General features: G+C 44.6%; 1 protein-coding gene and 1 pseudogene across 3 annotated transcripts in view; both read left to right on the forward strand.

Moving 5' to 3' along the window:
- Nucleotides 1-20,941, forward strand: part of TSPAN14 (tetraspanin 14) — a 76,783-nt gene that overhangs the window by 22,410 nt on the left and 33,432 nt on the right. For all 3 annotated transcript variants that reach the window (XM_066348798.1, XM_066348800.1, XM_066348801.1), the window contains one exon: nt 9,299-9,396. In XM_066348798.1, coding sequence (XP_066204895.1) covers nt 9,316-9,396 — 81 coding nt within the window. In that variant the 5' untranslated portion in view covers nt 9,299-9,315. The remainder of the gene's footprint in view (nt 1-9,298; nt 9,397-20,941) is intronic.
- Nucleotides 367-1,763, forward strand: LOC136380847 (mesoderm-specific transcript homolog protein pseudogene; annotated as a pseudogene).

Here is a 20,941-nt window from a genome sequence, read left to right on the forward strand (position 1 = left end):
CCTTAATTACATCTGCAGTGTATTCCCCTCTTTCTTTCATGTGGTTATGAATTATCTTTTCTGTTGTTTTATTTTATTTTTTAACTTTGCTCAATAAAGTGATGGCAATTAAAAATATTTTTAAGACTTTTAGTGATCTGGGTAAAAATGATAGATTCAGTGGATGTCTCTAATTTTACTTTATCCTAAAATGCCATGAAAGTTAAGATATAGAGGATTTGAAAATAGTAGTGGGAATGGAGCAGACGGAGACGAACTTAGGAGATACTGGAGAATTAAGATGAAAAGGAGGGGGAAGAAGGGAACTTGCTGGGATTCGTATCCACGGCTGCCTGGCTCTTTAGCTTCGTTCCTTTCTGCCACAGGATGAGGGAGTGGTGGGTGCAGGTGGGGCTCCTGGCAGTGCCCCTGCTTGCGGCCTGTCTGCACACCCTGCCCCCCCCAGCTCTCCCCTGCTCTTCACTCATGGAAGTCATCAGGCAAATTCTTCACCTACAAGGGACTGTGCATCTTCTCCCAAGACTCTGTGGGTGTGGTCGGAAGTCCGGAGATAGTCGTTCTCTTACACGGCTTTCCAACATCCAGCTGCGATTGGTACAACATCTGGGAAGGTCTGACGCTGAGGTTCCCCCCCATGATTGCCCTCGACTTCTTAGGCTTCGGCTTTAGTGACAAACCGAGGCCACACCACTGCTCCATATTTGAGCAGACCAGCGTCATGGAGGCGCTGCTGTGGCATCTCTGTCTCCAGAACCGCAGGGTCAACCACCTGTCTCACGACTATGGCGACATCGTGGCTCAGGAGCTGCTCGACAAGTTCAAGCAGAATCGATCCGGCCGGCTTACCATAAAGAGTCTCTGTCTGTCGAATGGAGGTATATTTCCTGAGACTCACCGTCCCCTCCTCCTCCAAAAGCTTCTCAAAGATGGAGGCGTGCTGTCGCCCATCCTCACACGACTGATGAACTTTTTTGTGTTCTCTCGCGGTCTCAGCCCAGTCTTTGGGCCACACACCCGGCCCTCAGAGAGTGAGCTGTGGGACATGTGGGCAGGGATCCGCAGCAACGACGGAACTTAGAGATCAACAGTCTCTTACAGCACATCAGTCAGAGGAAGAAGTTTAGAAGACGCTGGGTGGGAGCTCTCGCCTCTGTGACTATTCCCGTTCACTTTATCTGCTGGCCTCTGGATCCGGTGAACCCCACCCGGAGTTCCTGGAGCTGTACAGGAAAACGCTGCCGCCGTCCACAGTGTCGATTCTGGATGACCACATTAGCCACTACCCACAGCTAGAGGATCCCATGGGCTTCTTGAATGCATATATGGGCTTCATCAACTCCTTCTGAGCTGGCGAGAGTAGCTTCCCTGCATTACCTCCCCTAACCCCTGACCTGTTGTGTATTCCCTTTAGAAAGAAATGCCCTAAAGTGGTCCTGTCCACCCAACACTCTTCTCTCACAAAGGTCCACCTGACTCACATTGGTGAACAGCACACAGTAGCGACGAGCCAGTAGGAGCGCTGACCAAGGGTGACCTAACAGTCCACCTCCCGTTCCTTTGACATCTGACCAAGCGTATGGACTTGCCTTTGTGTGATTAGGAAACTGGTGAGCACTACTGCTCATGGATGCAGACGGACAGATGCTCTTTTGCGTAAAAGGCTTAACCTTTGTGTAGCCATTTAGACGTGCTCATTTCTGGCCCAGCCCTGATTGGAATCTCACAGTCAAGGACGAGGAGATGGCGCCTGCGTGCCTCTCTGTGAGCCACTTTAAGGGCACATGATGTTTAAGTTTCCTAAGCAGCACAGCTTCATGGGAGACCGCGTCTCCCTCGTCAAGACTTTGGATTTTGTTTCCTCTGCTGCATCTAATTATAGACATTTGTTAAAGTAGATTTTGCTTTAAATACTGCAGTATCCTAAGTGTGCTTTAAGACTATGGTTTACTTCCGTGTATTGTATATATTTTAGAAGGGTACTAAGCCAGCAGACACGCACTCTGGCAGCATAGTGAACCCTGTTAAACATATTTAACTAACAAAAAAATTGAACTAAATCCAATCTATTTGCAAAATATCCTAAAAAAAAAAGAAAAGAAAAAAAAATATATAATTTTCATAGGACATTAAAGACCAAAAGCATCTGTGCCCGAGATGAACTGTTATTAGCTGGAAAGCCCAGCTAACAACAGTCTGATTTTTCATACCTCAGTGCTGCAAACAAAGGGTGTCCCTCCTGAGCGAGCATGGAGGGAGGGAGCGTGCAGTCCGCGTCACGCTGAGTGTACCCCGGTTCCTTACCTTCCCCCTGGCGGCCCCTCTGGCTCTAATTCCTGTCCGTTCTCGACAGGAAAGTTCCAGAAACTCTTAATTAAGAACAAATTCTGGAAGACCTATGAACAAAATGGTGCTGAATACTTTTTTTCTTAAGCCAGTTTCATTGTTTTAGTCAAAATAGAGTTAAGTGATTATTTTAAATTCTTTTTTCCCTAAAGTTAGCAACTTCAAGTATAACAACTGAAAGTGGAACAAGTGTTTATTTTCTATTAATAAAAATGAATTTTGACAAAAAAAAAGATATAGAGGATTTTAAAAAAGGAATTAGTCTGTGAGGACAGGGGGAAGGGCAAAGGAGACAAGAGCAAGAAATCATTTGCAAGCCAGGAATAGATGGATGAATGACCCAGTTTAAAATGTAGATGATGTTGTCACTATGTTATGATTCTGGGGCGGAGGAGGGAAGGAGCATCAGAGGTGCTTCATACAAGACTTGCTTGAGAGCAGTTGATGTGGTCACACTCTAGATCCTGGTCCTTCCTCTGTAGTTGGTGGCGGCTGCCTCTTCTCTTTAGCTGGAAGTGGGAGATTGAATCTGCAGAAGGAAAACCAAGGTCTGGAGACTCGAGGTATCCTTGGAGGTTTCTGTGAAGATCGTCCTTGTGCCCCAGCATCTAGAATCCTGACAGCCAGCCCCATCACTGTCCAGGCAGGAGATAAAAGAAATCCTACAGGCCCAAGGGGAAAGAACTGAAGATGCTGAACACAGGAACTTCCCAGAAGATGGCCTGGCCAGATCGCCTCACACAGAAAGACTTGCCTGCCCAAGGGCTTGGTGCTCCTCAGTCATAAGGGTTACAGTACCTGATTATGACAGTTACCAAGGATTACCAACATCTGAAGAAAGTGCCTAACGTGAAGGGAAGCAAAACAAAAAGGAAAAAAAGCAACTTAGAAGAACATTTTAGAAAAAAAAATTAGACATTTTCTCAGAGAGATAAGAGAAATATTGTATCTATGAAATAAGAACAGAAGCCTGACCAGGCTGTGGCACAGTGGATAGAGCATTAGCTAGGGATGGTGAGGACCCAGGTTTGAAACTCTGAGGCTGCCAGTTTGAGCGTGGGATCATAGACATGACCCCATGGTCTCTGGCTTGAGTCCAGAGGTCGCTGGCTTGAGCCCAGGATCACTGGCTCAACTGCAGCCCCTTCCAACACCCCTCCCGCCGGTCAAGGCACATATGAGAAAGCAATCAGTGAACAACTAAGGTGTCACAACTACGAGTTGATGCTTCTCATTTCTCTCCCTTCCTGTCTGTCTGCCCATGTCTGTCCCTCTCTCTCTTTCTAAAAAAAAAATAAAAGAAAAGAAATAAAAAGAACAGGATACTACAGAAACTTAGATTCCAAAAAAAAGTATTAAAAATAAAAAAAATGAAGTCAGAGCAAAACTATTAATAGAATTATTAGAAGATAACGGTGAAGGAGTCAGTCTAGAACCATGGCCCAGTTTGTCTGTGACCTCCCGGAGAAGGCCCCTGCACTTCTAGATGCTACTGTGACTTACTCAGAGCCTAAGCTTGAGTGGCCACATTTGGTCACTGTGCCAAAGTGGAGATTTTGTTTTTCACTCTCAGTTGAGATCCCTGCAACTATTCAGAGCTTGAGAAATGTAGTCAGTTGTGCTCAGACTGGTAGCGTCAAGCAGTTCATGGTTAAAGGAGCTCTGCTGAATGAAATGGTGACCACTCAGGTGTGGGTGTGGTTTATGTCCACGAGATCATAGGCAGCATGGCGTCATTAGCCGTAATGGTTGAAGACCAATCTTTAACATCTGTTTCTTTTTGGTTTATTATTTGAATGTTCTTGGACTGTGATTAAAATGATATTTGAATTAAAAAAAAAAGTCAAAAAAGACATAAAGGATTCTTCTAGAAGGTGAAGATGAAAAAGTGGATAATAGAGCAAAAGAGTTAAGAAAATGAAAGAATCAGCCAGAATTTCCACCATTAATAGGAAGGAGTTGCAGAGACAGAACAAAGGGAAAATGCAGGTGGGAAAAATCATCAAGAAAAATAATTTCCTGGAAGAGCAGGATATATTGATTTCCATATCAGAAGGGCTCATCAGATTGAGCCAAGTGGATGAAACAGACCCAGACCAGGACTCTGAATTTCCAGTATGCTGGGGAGAAAGAGATAAGCTCACAACTTTACAGAGAGAGATAACAGAGTCAGATGCAGGGATCTGAGTGGTTTGGGGCTTCTCAATGTACAGGAATATGGAAGATGCTGGTAGACCAATGGTTTCATCATTCTCAGTGTCATTGATTTCCAACCTGGAATACTGTACACAACCAAACTGTCATTTAGGTAGATAGAATAAAGCTATTTTCAGATATACAGGGTCTGAAAACCCTTTTGCACTGAAGGATTCCTCTACAAAGGTGAGCAAAGATTGGCTCTCTCATCGGCTGTATTCCGCAAGGTGAAGGGAATTCCATGCCCGGCCCAGATGGAAGCAGCTCTGAAGGCTTCAGGAGAGAGATCTTCCAGGAGAAGTGAAAATAGAATACCTGATGTGAATGCATTCTTGAGAGGAGATTGGAACAACTGGCATTGAATTTGGGGTAGAATATTGGCAAATTTGTAGAAAAGTAAGCAAATAGAAGAATCAGAGAATTATTAACTCCAGAGAACAAAAAGTTGCACAGGAAAAGAAATCATGGTTTATATGGCTCACTCTGATAGCTCACATGGTCATAATAATGTAAACTTTGAAAATTACTCTAGCCAAAGCTATAGTTGAACTCTAACTGGATGGAGTTAACTCTAGTTGAGGAAGAAGTGTGAGGTAGTGGTTTGGGGAAGAGGCGGTTTGTACGGGTGTAAAGAGTTGATCTATCCTTGTCTTCCGGGGTAGGAAGTGAACAGGTAATAACTAAAACTGAAAGTGCAAGGATAGTAGTAATACAGCATATTATGTACAGAAATTGCTAAGAGGTATTTGGGATATAAACATTATTAGAAAAAAAAATACTCAACTGAGTAAATTTGGAGATCTGATTAGCTTTATTAAGCGATTCATGAATGAGGCAGTGCCCCATCTAGCAACTAGGAGGATGCTCAGAGGAATTGTATAAAATAGAAAGTTTTTATTGGAAAAAGGTGAGACAGGGGAGCTATTAACAAAACACTGAATTATTCCGGGGCCTGGAAATCTTTTCTTTGGGGGAAAAGAAAGGGGTTGTTACCATGCAGATCACCTCTGCTTTCTAAGGAGGGGATAGGAGAGGGCCCATCTGACAGATTACTTTACTGGTATGTGATCAGAGAATTCAAGACTGGTTAATTGAGATTATGTTTCTGGGAGAAGTAGAAGCTGCAATTAGATCAGGTATTAACTCGGTTTGGTTTCAGGAACTTCTAGCACATGTGACGACATGGTGGACCTGTGATTCTCGTCTTGAACAACATCAAGATAGTGAGAAGTTGCAAGTGTTCCAGGGAAAGTTGAAGGTCTGGCCCACGGCCTAGGAACTGCTGTTTTTCTCAGCAAAGCTTTTACAAGAGTTGATTCTTAGATTATGTACAGGGGTGTGTGTGTGTGTGTATATATATACACACACACACAAACACACAGTTTTTTTTGGGGGGGGAAACAAACAACAGCAAGTCTAGAATGCATTCCATGTAGTAAGGGGAAATACTGTTTTATGAGACTTATTTTAGTTGAGCATGCAAGAATGTGTGCACTAGATTGATTTTGTTAAATGTGTTACTGTGGGCCATGGTAAAAAATTTGAAAGCTATTGTTTAGTGCTTACTCATTGCCAGTTCACTTTTTGCACTCTGTTCTTTAAATATTTTATGATTAAGCATGTGCTACTTTTGCAGTTAGAGAGACAGGGAGAAGAGGAGGAAGAAATCGTACAGGTTAATGTAACCCTAAAGTAGACAAGCCCTGCTTATAATGACTGTTGAGGGCACCACCCTGGGCAGGGGCAGCATTCTCCAGGCAGGGAGGCAGGCAGCACAAGCCTCTTACCCTTGGCAGTGGCCTCAGCTTACATACTGGTAATGGTAAGTGTGAGAATGGAAACCTTTTTAAAAAATCACTTGTAAATTCCCCACCCATGCAACCATTTTCATGCTTGCATGTTCCATTTTGGCCTTTAACCACATGCTACAAATTGTTTCATAATTGCAAATCACAATGTGCAGATTTCCTCCTTAAAGCATGTCCTTCTTCCTTTGGTTTATTTTTTTGAGGTAAATTCTTAGTCATGCGTTTATTGGATTAGGGGTAATGACCATTTCTATGAGGGGGAGGAGGTTTGAATGTCTGTAACGGTACTGCTTGCTGAAGGTTGAGAACAGCTGACTGTGCCATCCAAGTCTGAGCATACCAGCCTCACCATGGGCTTGCTGCGACAGTGGGGGTGATTTTGTTAAATTAAAGAGCATAAAAGAACATCTCTGGATTGTCTTTAAATTTCATTTCCGGTGCTGTTGCCTATATTTCCGTCTGTTAACTATATTGTCCTTTCATTTCAGTATAGTATCCATTTTTTGGTCATTTTTCTAAAACGAGTATTTTAAGTTTGGAGAGCCTTCTCTGTTAGCAGTGGTAATTGGTATCTGGGTCAAGTTTACCCATCTTTTAGGAGGCTAAGACTGTGTTTCAAGGAATATGGTCTTTGCGTAAATTGAATTCATTAGTTGGTAGAGAGCCAAGTTCCTCTGCCGTGACTCAGTTGAGAAAATGAGATGTTGCGTCCACAGTCACTGTAGAGTCATTTTGGCTGAATTTTGGGTCTGATCTGGGTTGTAGTTTCATCATCACTGCCTTTAGTGCCTTCTTGTGGTTCTTTGTGACTGTCACCTCAGGTTGGCAGCTTTATCCTTCATTGAAGTGCTGAGGGCACTGGGCCAGGAGTCCAGCACTGGTCTGTTCCCTTCAGTCGGCAGTGCTGGAGGATGTGGCTTAGGCTGGGGTTCAAACAAGTCCCCTTACCTCCTTCCGTTTACATTCTGGGTTGCGCCTCTGTGGACACTAGGCTCTTCTTGTGTGTGACATTGACGTTCAGGACCTCCTTCTCCATCCCTGGCCTGAGAAGCAGGAGTGCACCGGCTGGAGGCAGCCTTTCCTCCCTGCCCTTCAGGTTACTTGGGGGGCCGGGCCGGGCCGGGGGGCCTAGGGGTAGTAGAGTGCCTTCTCTCCCCGCCCCCCACCCTGGGGAGGAATCAGCTGTTCTGAAGTGGCCATCTGGTCTCTTCAATGGTGACTAAGAGCCTGATGAGAAGGCTGCGGCCTTCAGAGGGCAGGAACTTGCCCAGGGTCAGGACGTGTTGTCGGAAGGAGTCTGCTGGGAGCACCTGGGCCCCTCCCGACAGCCACCTATGTGGCCAGACTGCGCTCAGGCCTCCTGTGTGTCCTTGTGTCTGTCCTGCAGTGCCTTTTGGGGTTGTGCTCTCACTTGTTCTGAGAGGAGACTTTTGTAGAATGGCAGGATGGGGGTGGGGTGGGGCTACCTTCTCCCTGGCTGGTTCGTGAGCTCAGACTGGCCTGTCTCTCCCGGCAGGCCACTGACCACACTCTCATCCCTCTCGGTCAGAGGGGATGAGCGAAGAGTGGTGTCCAAACCGCCTGTTGATTCCGCCCTGTGGGAAGATGGTCGAGCAGTCAGCACCTGTTTCTAGAGGAATGCGGTTTGCATACCCTTCTTGGCCCCACTCAGGGCAGTGGGCAGGCCAGTGAGGCTGTTCCCAGGAGCAGATTTGGCAGTAGCCACTCCTGCGGCCCGGCAGAAGTTGGTTTCTTACTGGTAATTGTGGGTGGGCTGTGTCCTCACTGCCAGTAGCCGTGTTTGTTTTTGCCATGGTCTTGTTCTGGTGTGCCCCTCTTCTCACCCTGGAAAGTAGGGCAAATGGGGCTGGGGGCACTGTTCCCTTGTAGACCTCAGACCCACTTTGCCTTGGGGGTCAGCTGGAGGCATGCCCTCCTTCCTCCTCCTTCAGCCACTCCTTTGGCTGCAGCAGGTGGAGGACGAGGGTGGGGTTCACCTGGGTTACCATTGGGTTCAACAAGGAAAATAATAAGGTGAGTCAGGCCCTCTGAGTTCCTTTGCGGGCACTTCTTTCGGTGGGATTCTCTGGGAGACTGGGGGTGGACACAGATAGAACAGAGTGGCCCCTGCCCTGGGGGCGGGGGAGGTTAAGCAAGGGAGCAAGAGGAGGAAAGAGTGAGGTGGATGTTGGGCTCGTGGGGTCTCCCCCACCCAGGCCAGGAGCTCCACCTCCCTCACCTCTGTGAAGACTGAGCTTGGCAGGCTGTCTCAGAAAATCTGAGATGAACAGACACCGAGCCTTAATTCGGGCTTTTCCTTACTGGCCACGGTTGGATTAAGTCTTGTCTTCCTGAAGTGGTCGAGTCCCCATTTCTTTGTTTGGCTCTTAACTCCTGGCTGCTGTGCCTGAGGTCCTGGCAGGTGGAAAGAACGTACCCAGGAATCCTGTCCTTGGTTCAGATCCTGGGGCCTGTCATATTTTTGTCTTGTCCCTGAGCAAGTCACATGACCTTCCTAAACTCCTATTTCTTCCACCATACAGTGAAAAATATCAGTACCCAGTGGACAAGTGATTGCTTTCTCATATGTGCCTTGACCAGGGGGCTACAGCAGAGCGAGTGACCCCTTACTCGAGCCAGCAACCTTAGGCTCAAGCCAACAACCTTGGGCACCAAACAGAAGTCCTGCTATTTCGGAGACACATATAAAAATTTCAAAATTTCTCCTCTTGTTTTATTGGTGTTTTCAGAAAGTCAAGTTAATTTGACTTTTGCCTAAGTTATAGCTGTCATTGATAGTGCACCTGTGCCAGACAGGTGAAAACACAGGGTAACAGTTCGGAGGTCTCGAGTCTGTGTGTGCGCCTCCCCTTTGTTCTTCCCTTGGGGGGGGTGGTCTTGGGGGGGTGCAGACCGAACCTGCTGCCTCATGGCTCCACGTCTCCCCACAGGTCCTGCTCCTTAGAAGATGCACTATTATCGATACTCTAATGCGGAGGTCAGCTGCTGGTACAAGTACCTCCTCTTCAGTTACAACATCATCTTCTGGGTGAGTGCACAGGAGCGGCCGCCTTCCCTGGCCTAGTCCTTTATGTAGTAAATCATGATTCTCCACACACTTGTGATTTGCCAGGCCTCTGAGGCTCTGGATGGAATGGTGGGCAGGGCCAATGAGTCCTGCTCTAGCAACAAGTAAATTATAAAGTAGACTTTTAAGTGCTATGATGTGGAAGGCCAGGGTGATTGAAAACCAAACGAATTAAATGGTCCAGGTACTCTGGTGATTGAGTACCAGACTGCCCCAGCCTGGCCCAGATAGGTGGTAGTCTCCCCCAATCCCTGTCCCATCTCGGCCTCAGGAGTGCCCCAGTAGGAATTGGAGCAGGGTATTTAGTGTATATCTGTCTGTGGACCAGGCCCTGTTCTAGGCTCTGGGAGTTAAGGTTGGGCAAGTGCAATAATGCCCTGCCCTGTGGTGCTGTCTTTAACCAGGAGTGGTGTTAGCCTACTGAGCAATGGAGTGGATAGAAAAGCTCAGCTCCTGATCAGGGTGGTCAGGAAAGGACATTCTGAGGAGGTGGCTTGTGGACTGAGACCTGAGTATGTGAAGAGGCAGCCCTGTTGGAGCCTGGGGAGGAATGCTCTAGGCCGAGAGAACAGCGTCTGCAAAAGGCCTCAGGCAGGAATGAGTTTGGCATATGGGAGGTATGAAGAGAAGGCCCTGTGGCTGGAGCTGAGTGAGTGTAGAGGAGAGGAGATAAGGTAGGTGAGGGCAGGCGGGGGGAGCCAGGTCATGGAGGACCAGGCAGTTCTCAGTAAGTGGTTGGACTTATTTTCTCCTCCTCCTCCTCCTCCTCCTCCTCCTCCTCCTCCTCCTCCTCCTCCTCCTCCTCCTCCTCCTCCTCCTCTTCCTCCTCCTCCTCCTCTTCCTCCTCTTCCTCCTCCTCCTCCTCTTCCTCCTCTTCCTCCTCTTCCTCCTCCTCCCCTCTTCCTCCTCCTCCTCCTCTTCCTCCTCTTCCTCCTCTTCCTCCTCCTCCCCCTCTTCCTCCTCCTCCTCTTCCTCCTCCTTTCTTTCTTCTTCCTTCTTCTTCCTCTTCTTCCTCTTCTTCCTCTTCTTCTTCTTTTCTTCTTTTTTTTTTGTGTGATAGAGACAGAGACAGAGAGAGGGACAGATAGGGACAGACAGACAGGAAGGAGAGAGATGAGAAGCATCAATTCTTTGTTGTGGCACCTTAGTTGTTCATCGATTGCTTTCTCATATGTGCCTTGAGCAGGGGCTACAGCAGAGCGAGGGACCCCTTACTCGAGCCAGTGACCTTGGGCTCAAACCAGCGACCTTGGGCTTCAAGCCAGCAACCTTTGGGCTCAAGCCAGAGACCATGGGGTTGTGTCTATGATCCCATGCTCAAGCCAGTGACCCCATGCTCAAGCTGGTAAGCCTGCACCGAAGCCGACAAGTTTGGGGTTTTGAACATGGGTCCTCTGCATCCTGGTCTGACACTATCCACTGCTCCACTGTCTGGTCAGGCTTATTTTCTACTCTTCAAGTAACTCTTGGCAGGTTTTCAGTTGGATAGTGTGATCTGATTTTGGAATGGTTCTGCAGTTAAGGGGATGGATGGTGGTACCCTGTTCTGAAATGGGATTTTGGGCAGAAGAGTTTGAACGGTCTCCTAGCCAGTTACATAGAGTGTCACTTTCATGTGTTAGTGACCATTCTGGAGTCACCGGAAGGGGTGGGCTGGATGGAATCATTGAAGGAGAGTGTGCTGACTGTGAAGGGGGGGCCTGGAGGCTGAGCGCTGGCTGGCACACTGGAGGTGAGGTTGAGGTGGAAAGTCCCCCAGGTTGGCTGAGAGCATGTCTTGAGGTACAAGGAGGATGGGAAGACCCTGTGCCGTGGAAGTTGGAGAGGAAGCCTTTCAGGCAGAAAGGAGCAGTCCACTGTGCTGCAGGGGGGAGAAGTGGATGAGCACAGAAAATTGTCATTGGCTTTGATGAGGTGGGGGTTGTTGTTGACCTTGACCATAGCTGCTCTGGGGGGACTGAATCCCACCTGGAGTTGGCTGAGAAGCCAGTGGGATGTGAGGAAGTGGGGACTGGTGACTCATGACAGTACCTGCAAGGACTCTTGCCTGAGAGAGCAGCAGAACAGTTGGACACTGGCTGGAGATGGTTCTGGGGGCTAAGGAGATACAGCAGGAGATACAGATGCCACTTTTCACTTCTACTGTAGATTTTGGCATTTATTTGGATTGGAACTTTTTTTAAAACATTTGTTTATTTATTTTTGTATTTTTTTTCCCGAAGTTAGAAGTGGGGATGCAGTCAGACAGACTCCCACATGCGCCTGACCAGGACCCACCCGGCATGCCCACCAGGGGGTCATGCTCTGCCCATCTGGGGCGTTGCTTCGTTGCAGCTGGAGCCCTCTAGGCCCTGAGGCAGAGGCCACAGAGCCATCCTCAGCGCCCGGGCCAACTTTGCTCCAATGTAACCTTGACTGCGGGAGGGGAAGAGAGAGACAGAGAGGAAGGAGAAGGGGAGGGGTGGAGAAGCAGATGGGCACTTCTCCTGTGTGCCCTGACTAGAAATTGAACCCAGGACTTCCACATGCCAGGCCGATGCTCTACTGCTGAGCCAACCGGCCAGGGTCTAACATTTATTTGTAATTATAGTTGACATTTAGTATCATATTAGTTTCAGGTGTACAATGTAGTGATTTCACATTTATGAAGTGATTCAACCTTATGAAGTGATCTCCACAATAAGTCTAGTCACCATCTGTCACCACACATAGTTGTTAGGACTGAAACTCTTGAGAACAAGGCAGATTAACCAAGACTTATTAGTCTTTCACCTCTGATTACATGGTATCATCTCCTGACAGTTTATCTCAGGGTTTTGGGGTTTTCTGTCCTGGAGACATAGGGTGAGATTCAGTGGTTTGGCCGTTCACCCCAGGCTTTCCCTGTACTTACAAAAGTTTTCACTACGCTCATCCTTGCCTCTGCAGTAGGGCAGTACTGGCCATCTGTTAGGTCCCTGTGGGCTCTCCCTAGTGGTAGGACCGCTATCCTATCCTATCCTATCCTATCCTATCCTATCCTATCCTATCCTTCCTGTCCTATCCTGTCCTATCCTGTCCTATCCTGTCCTATCCTATCCTATCCTATCCTATCCTATCCTATCCTATCCTATCCTATCCTATCCTTCCTGTCCTATCCTGTCCTATCCTGTCCTATCCTATCCTATCCTATCCTATCCTATCCTATCCTATCCTATCCTATCCTATCCTATCCTATCCTTCCTGTCCTATCCTGTCCTATCCTGTCCTATCCTGTCCTATCCTATCCTATCCTATCCTATCCTATCCTATCCTATCCTATCCTATCCTATCCTACATGTGACTTCCGGACCTGCATTGCTCCCTTTCTGGAGCGAGTCCTCTGGCCCCACCTGGAGGCCCTCCCCTGGCCAGCTGTATGCAGAGAGCCATGTGGACTGGGCAGGCTAGTTTCACACTTTGGCCACTTGTACACACAGCTGTCATTATCCTTGCCGGCTGTGCTCACTTGGCCTTGTGCCTTGACCTCTGATTCTCGTCTTGATTTTTGCAGTTAGAGTGAAACTCTCTCACTGCTGCCCTGGCTGCGGGCCCTGCACCTTTACAGCACCGAATTCAAATAGTGGAGCTCACGAATCCAGACTTGTAGTTGTCGGTGATTGAAAGGCGCTGAGGCTTTATCGGAGTTTTGCAGAATTGGCTATATGTGGCCATGAGTTAATCATTTTTTCAGTTCATGTGCACTGGGGCAGAACAGGAAGGGACAAAAAGGAACAGTCAGGAAAATGAACCCTGAGAGAGCTTGGTGGGGAAGCCGGGCGCCTGGCTGGGGGAGGCTACCTGGCCCCTCCCTGCCGAGCTCTGTTACAGATGGTGTAGTCTTTGCTCAGGAGCTGGGTGTGTGGAGTGAGGCCCGAGGATTGGGGTGCAGATCCAGCACGGGTGCGTATGGTGCAGCAGGAGGCTTTGGGGGCCAGTCTGAACTCTCACCTGAACTAGTGACCTTGATAAATCTTTGTATTTTCATTGTGAAATATTGATCTCACCTACCTGCTGCCTGCCTTACAGGTTGTTGAAAATGTCTGAAATGATATGCCAAGCCCTTACCTTTTAAGGGAAAGTCTCTCTTTTTTTTTTTGAAAGAGAATAATATAATGAATGCCTACGTTCCCATCACCTAGCTTCAAAAATGACCAACTCATCCAGTCTTGTGAGACCTCTGTCCCACTCCCACCTCCAGCTATTTTGAAGCAAAATACAGAGGGACCGATTGCAGGGAGAGTTTTTATAGTATTTATTTTGCTTTGATGAGTTAACAATGAGCAGTGGAGCAAGTGGAAGGATTGCCTGGGCTCAGCAGGTAGGTTTGAATATGCAGAAGGTAACCTGTCCTTTTTCTGACCAGTTCTAGGTTCTAGAACAAGCAGAGGTTTTATTTAGCAATTTGTGTCATTCAGGATGATTTTCACAGGAACCTTTTTTGTAACAAACACTTGTAATACTCTAATAGTTTTCTTTTTTTAAAATTTAATTTAATTTAATTTTTTACAGAGACAGAGAGAGAGAGAGAGAGTCAGAGAGGGATAGATAGGGACAGACAGGAAGGGAGAGAGATGAGAAGCATCAATTATTAGTTTTTTGTTGCAACACCTTAGTTGTTCATTGATTGCTTTCTCATATGTGCCTTGACCATGGGGCTACAGCAGACCGAGTAACCCCTTGCTGGAGCCAGCGACCTTGGGTCCAAGCTGGTGAGCTTTGCTCAAACCAGATGAGCCCACGCTCAAGCTGGCAACCTCAGGATCTGGAACCTGGGTCCTCCGCATCCCAGTCTGACGCTCTATCCACTGCGCCACCACCTGGTCAGGCTCTAATAGTTTTCTTAAGTTTCTCTTCCTCCAGTATAGGGGCTGAGATTTTTTCCAGGAGGCAGGTAATGGTTATACCCTCTGACCGTGAGAAATGTGGATGCCGCTGCCGTCTTGTCTGTTCTGAACTGCATGTTTTACCGAGTGAGCAGTGAGCTGGGCCTCATGGCGTTCTATTTCTTCTTTTCTAAAAGAGGAAGGAAGAAAGAGGGAGAGATAGGATCATCAGTCTGTTCCCGTATATGCCCTGACTAGGGATTGAACCAGCAACCTTTGTGCTTTTGGGATGATGTTCTAACTCTAACCAACCAAGCTATCCGGCCAGGCCTCATGTCGTTCTTATCACAGGGATGTCAGGAAACAATGCTGTCAGCCAATATAGCATTTTGAGAGCACTAGCATTTTTTTTACATTTTATTTATTTACTTATTTATTTTATTTATGATTTTAATTTGTGTTTACATAGATTCAGTGTCCCACCAAATATACCTCCCCCACCCCCTTATTCCTCTTCTCCCCCCCATGCCCCCTCCCCCCAAAACCTTCCCCCTTCCCTCCAGGATTTGCTGTCCTGTTCTCTATAATGCTGTGTTATGTATATATAATTTCATTAATCTCTTTTCCTTCTCTAATCCCATCATCTCTTCTACTTTCCCTCTGACCCTTTCCCTCTGGTCCTGTGATCCCGCTTCTGCCTCTGTCCCATTGCTCACTTCACATTGTTCATTGGATTCCTCAAATGAGTGAGGTCATATGATATTTTTCTTTCTCTGCCTGGCTTATTTCACTTAGCATGATAGTTTCCAGCTCCATCCATGTTGTCGTGAAAGGTAAGATTTCCTTCTTCCTCACGGCCACGTAGTATTCCATTGTGTGTATGTACTACTGCTTTTTAATCCACTCATCCATGATGGACACATGGGCTGTTTCCAGATCTCTGCTATTGTAAACAATGCTGCCATAAACATGGGGGTGCATTTCTTCTTTTGAATCAGTGATTTGGTGTTCTTAGGATATATTCCTAAAAGTGGGATAGCTGGGTCAAAGAGCAGTTCCATTTTTAATTTCTTGAGGAATCTCCATACTATTTTCCACAAGGCTGCACCAGTCTGCATTCCCACCAGCAGTGCAGGAGGGTTCCCTTTTCTCCACATCCTCGCCAGCACTTATTCTGTGTTGTTTTGTTGATGAGCGCCATTCTGACTGGTGTAAGGTGGTATCTCATTGTGGTTTTAATTTGCATTTCTGTAATGATTAGTGATGTTGAACATTTCTTCTTGTGCCTATTGGCCATCTGTATGTCCTCTTTGGAGAAGTGTCTATTCATTTCTTTTGCCCATTTTTTGATTGGATTGTTTATCTTCCTGGTGTTGAGTTTTACAAGTTCTTTATAAATTTTGGTTATTAACCCCTTATCAGGTGTATTGGCAAATATGTTCTCCCATTGTGTGGGTTGTCTTTTTATTTTGTTAATGGTGTCTTTTGCTGTGCAAAAGCTTTTTAGTTTGATATAGTCCCATTTGTTCATCCTGTCTTTTATTTCACTTGCCTGTGGAGATAAATCAGCAAAAATATTGCTATGAGAGATATTGGAGAGTTTACTGCCTATGTTTTCTTATAAGATGTTTATGGTTTCACAATTTACATTTAAGTCTTTTATCCATTTTGAGTTTACTTTTGTGAATGGTGTAAGTTGGTGATCCAGTTTTCATTTCTTTGCAAGTACCTGTCCAATTTTCCCAGCACCATATGTTAATGAGACTGTCTTTACTCCATTGTATGCTCTTATCTCCTTTGTCAAATATCAATTGACCATATAGGTGTGGGTTTATTTCTGGGTTCTCTGTTCATTTCCATTGATCTGTATGCCTGTTCTTATGCCAGTACCAGGCTGTTTTGAGTACAATGGCCTTGTAGTATAACTTGATATCAGGAAATATGATACCCCCCACTTTATTCTTCTTTTTCAGGATTGCTGAGGCTATTTGTGTTCTTTTTTGGTTCTATATAAATTTTGGAATATTTGTTCTATATATTTGAAGTATGTCATTGGTATTTTAATAGGAACTGCACTGAATTTATAGATTACTTTGGGTAATATAGACATTTTAATGGTGTTTATTCTTCCTATCCATGAACATGGTATATGCTTCCACTTGTTTGTATCTTCCTTGATTTCTTTTATCAATGTTTTATAATTTTCTGAGTACAAGTCTTTAACCTCTTTGGTTAAATTTACTCCTAGGTACTTTATTTTTTTTTGTTGCAATAGTGAAAGGGATTGTTTTCTTAATTTCTCTTTCAGACAGTTCATTGTTGGTGTATAAAAATGCCACTGATTTCTGAATATTGATTTTATATCCCGCCACCTTGCTGAATTTATTTATCAGGTCCAGTAGTTTTTTGACTGAGACTTTAGGGTTTTCTATGTACAGTGTCATATCATCAGCAAATAATGATAGTTTTACTTCTTCTTTTCCAATTTGGATGCCTTTTATCTCTTCTCCTTGTCTGATTGCTGTGGCTAGGACTTCCAGAACTATGTTGAATAAGAGTGGTGAAAGGGGGCACCCCTGCCTTGTTCCTTATCTTAAGGAGATTTCTTTTAATTTTTGCCCATTGAGTATGATGTTGGCTGTGGGTTTGTCATAAATGGTCTTTATCACGTTGAGGTATGATCCCTGTATCCCCACTTTGCTGGGAATTTTGATCATAAATGGGTGCTGGATTTTATCAAATGCTTTTTCTATATCTATTGATATTATCATGTGATTTTTATCTTTTGTTTATGTGTTGAATCACATTGATTGATTTGCGGATATTGTACCAACCTTGTCTCCCTAGAATAAATCCCACCTGATCATCATGTATGACTTTTTCATGTATTGCTGGATCTGGTTTGCTAATATTTTGTTGAGAATGTTAGCATCTAAGTTCATCAGGGATATGGTCTATAGTTTTCTTTCTTTGTGTTGTCTTTGGTTGGTTTTGGAATCAGTATTATGCTTGCTTCATAAAAGGAGTTTGGACTTCTTCCCTCCTCTTGAATTTTTTCAAAATTCAAGAATAGGAGTTAGTTCTTCTTTGAATATTTGGTAAAATTCACACGTGAAGCCATCTGGCTCAGGAATTTTGTTTGTTTGGAGTTTTTTGATTACTGTTTCAATCTCATTTGATGAAATTGGTCTGTTTAGGTTTTCTGATTTTTCTATATTGATTTTTGAAAGATTATATGTTTCGAGGAATTTGTCCTTTTCACCTAGGTTGTCTAATTTTATGGCATACAGGTCTTCAAAATATTTTCTTACAATCCTTTGTATTTCTGCTGTGTCAGTTACTTCTCCTCTCTCATTTCTAATTTTATTTATTTGAGTCTTCTTTCTTTTTTTCTTGGTGAGTCTTATTAAAGGTTCATCTATCTTGTTTACATTTTCAAAGAACCAGCTCTTGGTTTTATTGATCCTCTGTATTGTTTTTATAGCCTCTATGTCATTTATTTCCTCTCTGATTTTTATTATTTGCTTCCTTCTACTTCCTCTGGGTTTTTCTTGCTGTTCTTTTTCTAGTTGTTTTAGATGCAGGGTCAAGTTGTTTTGAGTTTTTTCTAGCTTCTTGAGGTATGCCTATAGTGCTATGAACTTCCCTCTCAGGACTGATTTTGCTGTGTCCCATAAATTTTGAGTTGTTGTATGTTTGATTTCATTTGTTTCAAAGAAAATTTTGATTTCTTCCTTGATCTCATTGTTAACCCATTCGTTATTTAATACCATGCTATTTAGTTTCCATGTGTTTGAATGTTTTTCAGTTTTTCTGTTGTAGTTGATTTCTAGTTTCATGCCATTGTGATCAGAGAAGATACTTGATATGATTTCAGTCTTCTTAAATTTGTTGAGACTCGTTTTGTGTCCTACCATATGATCTACCCTAGAGAATGTACCATGAGCACTTGAAAAGAATATATATTCTGCTGCTTTAGGGTGAAAGGTTTTGAAGATATCTATTAAATCCAATTGATCTAGTGTGTCCTTTAAGTCTGCTGTTTCTTCGTTAATTTTCTTTCTTGAGGATCTAACCAGTGATGTTAGTGGGGTATTAAAATCTCCTACTATTATAGTATTGCTGTTGATCTCGCCCTTTATGCCCATCAAAATCTGCTTTATATGTATTAGGTGCTCCTATATTAGTGCATAAATATTTATAGTGATTATATCTTCCTGTTGGATTATTCCTTTTATCATTATGTAGTGGCCTTCTTTATCCCTTACTATAGCCTTGTTTTAAAATCTATTTTGTCTAAGTATTGCTAACCCAGTTTTTTTTTTTTTTTCATTTCCATTTTCATGAAATATTTTTTTCCATCCCTTTACTTTCAGTCTATGTGTATCTTGTTTTGAAGTGTGTCTCTTGTAGACAGCATATGTACGGGTCTTGTTTTCTTATCTATTCAGCTACCTTATGTCTTTTGATTGGATCATTTAATCCATTTACATTTAAGGTTTTTATTAATATGTAGTTGTTTATTGCCATCTTATTCTTTAAATCTACATTCCTCTTTTACTAGATTTCTCCCCCCTTTGTTCTGTTCACAGCAGGCCACTTAATATTTTTTGTAGCATTGATTTGGTTGTAATGAATTCCTTGAATTTTTTTTTTTTTTTTTTTGGTCTGGGAAGCTTTTTACTTCTTTTTCAGTTTTAAACGATAGCCCTGCTGGATAGAGAAGTCTTGGTTGTAGGCTCTTGTTTTGCATTACTTTGAATATTTCTTGCCATTCCATTCTGGCCTTACATTTTATTTTTACTGTAATCATTCTTTGGTTGCATTAGACGTGTTTCTATTGCAGAATCTCATTTTGAATTAAGAAAATGCAAATCAAAACCACAGAGCAGTACCACTTTTCCCCCAAGAGGATAGCTATTATGAAAAGAACAGAATATAACAGACATTGGCAAGGATGTGGAGAAATTGGAACCCTTGGGCACTGTTTGTGAGACCGTAAAATGGTGCAGCTGCTGTAGAAAAATCAGGGTGGTTCCATGAAAAGTTACAAGGTAGAACTGCCCTCTGACCCCTGGTTCCACTCCTGGTGTACACCCAAAAGAACAGAAAGCAAAGTCTTGAAGACATGTTCGCATACTTATGTTCATAGTGGCATTTTCCCCAGTAGCCAAGAGGTAGAAAGAACCCAGGTATCTGCTGACAGATGAATGGATCAGTGAAGTGTGGTCTCTATGTGCAATGGAATAATCAGTCTTACAAAGGAAGGAAATCCTGACACATGCGACAACATGGATGAATCTTGAAGATATTATGCTAAGTATTCCACTATGTGATGTACCCAGAGCAGTCAAATTCATAGGAACAGAACGTAGATTGGTGTTTACCAGGGGTTAGGGGAGAGGAGAATGGGAAGTTTTGCAAGATAAAAAGTATACGGCCTGACCAGGCAGTGGTGCAGGGATAGAGAGTCAGACTGGGATGCAGGGTACCCAGGTTCAAAACCCTGAGGTTGCTGGCTTGAGTGTGGGATCATAGACATGAATGACTCCATGGTTGCTGGCTTGAGCCGAAAGGTCGCTGCCTTAAAGCCCAAGGTTGCTGGCTTGAGCCCAAGATTGCTGGCTTGAGAAAGGGGTCACTTGCTCTGCTGGAGTCAAGGCACATATGAGAAAGCACTCAGTGAAAAACTAAGGAGACTAAGGAGCTGCAACGAAGAATTGATGCTTTTCTCTCTGCCTGCCTGCCCCTATCTGTCCCTCTCTCTGTCTCCTTCTCTGTCTCTGTTGCTAAAAAAAAAAAAAAGTTCTGAGGATGGGTGCCTGACCTGTGGATGCGCAGTGCATAAAGCTTTGACCAGCAATGCTGAGATCACTGGTTTGAAATCCCGGACTTACCTAATCAAGGCATATACGGGAAGCAACTATGAGTTAATGCTTCCCTTTCCTCACTCCCTTTTTCTCTCTCTCCTCTCTCTAAAAAAATCAATGAAGTGATATCCTTTTTAAAATGTTCTGTGGATGGTTGTGATGTGGCACAACACTGAGTGTGCTGAATCCTACTAAGCCGTATATGTAAAGTGGTTAATTTGATATTATGTACACTTACTACAATTAAAAAATTTTCAAAAATCTCACCTGCACTTGCAGAGGAAGGGAAGCTGGGGAGGTGGCCAGCCCTTTGTCTTTGTTCATTCTCCCCAGACCTGGCTCCAAGAAGAATTTGAGCTTTCTTGGTGTTTCTGCGTGGATTCTCTAAAGGGTGGTTCAGGTGGTGTCTGCAGCTCCAGGCACTTCCCACCACAGATGCCGCGTGTCAATTGTGAGGGTTCGGGTCAAGCCCTTGCCCACATCTGTTTCAGAGGAGGACTGATTAGAAGTGAAGAGCCGAGGCCACTTGTGAGCACAGACAGTTAGCCCTGTTATAGAGAGGAAGGCCCGTTGCTGCCCTCCTCAGTGATGTGGGCAGGTCTGAGCTCAAGCTTCCCTGCTTGTAAATGCAGGAGTTTGCTTCTGCACCTACTGTCCAGCCTGGGTCTGAGCGAGAGGTGAGTGTGACCAGCCTGGCTGAGGCTCTGTCCTTCAGAGTGACCGATGCCTCCCATGAGTATTGTGTGCATGTAATTTATGGTCCAAACTGGGAAACTTAATGTTATTAAGAAT

Source organism: Saccopteryx leptura, chromosome 9 (genome assembly GCF_036850995.1).
Source record: "Saccopteryx leptura isolate mSacLep1 chromosome 9, mSacLep1_pri_phased_curated, whole genome shotgun sequence".
Taxonomy (NCBI): Eukaryota; Metazoa; Chordata; class Mammalia; order Chiroptera; family Emballonuridae; genus Saccopteryx; species Saccopteryx leptura.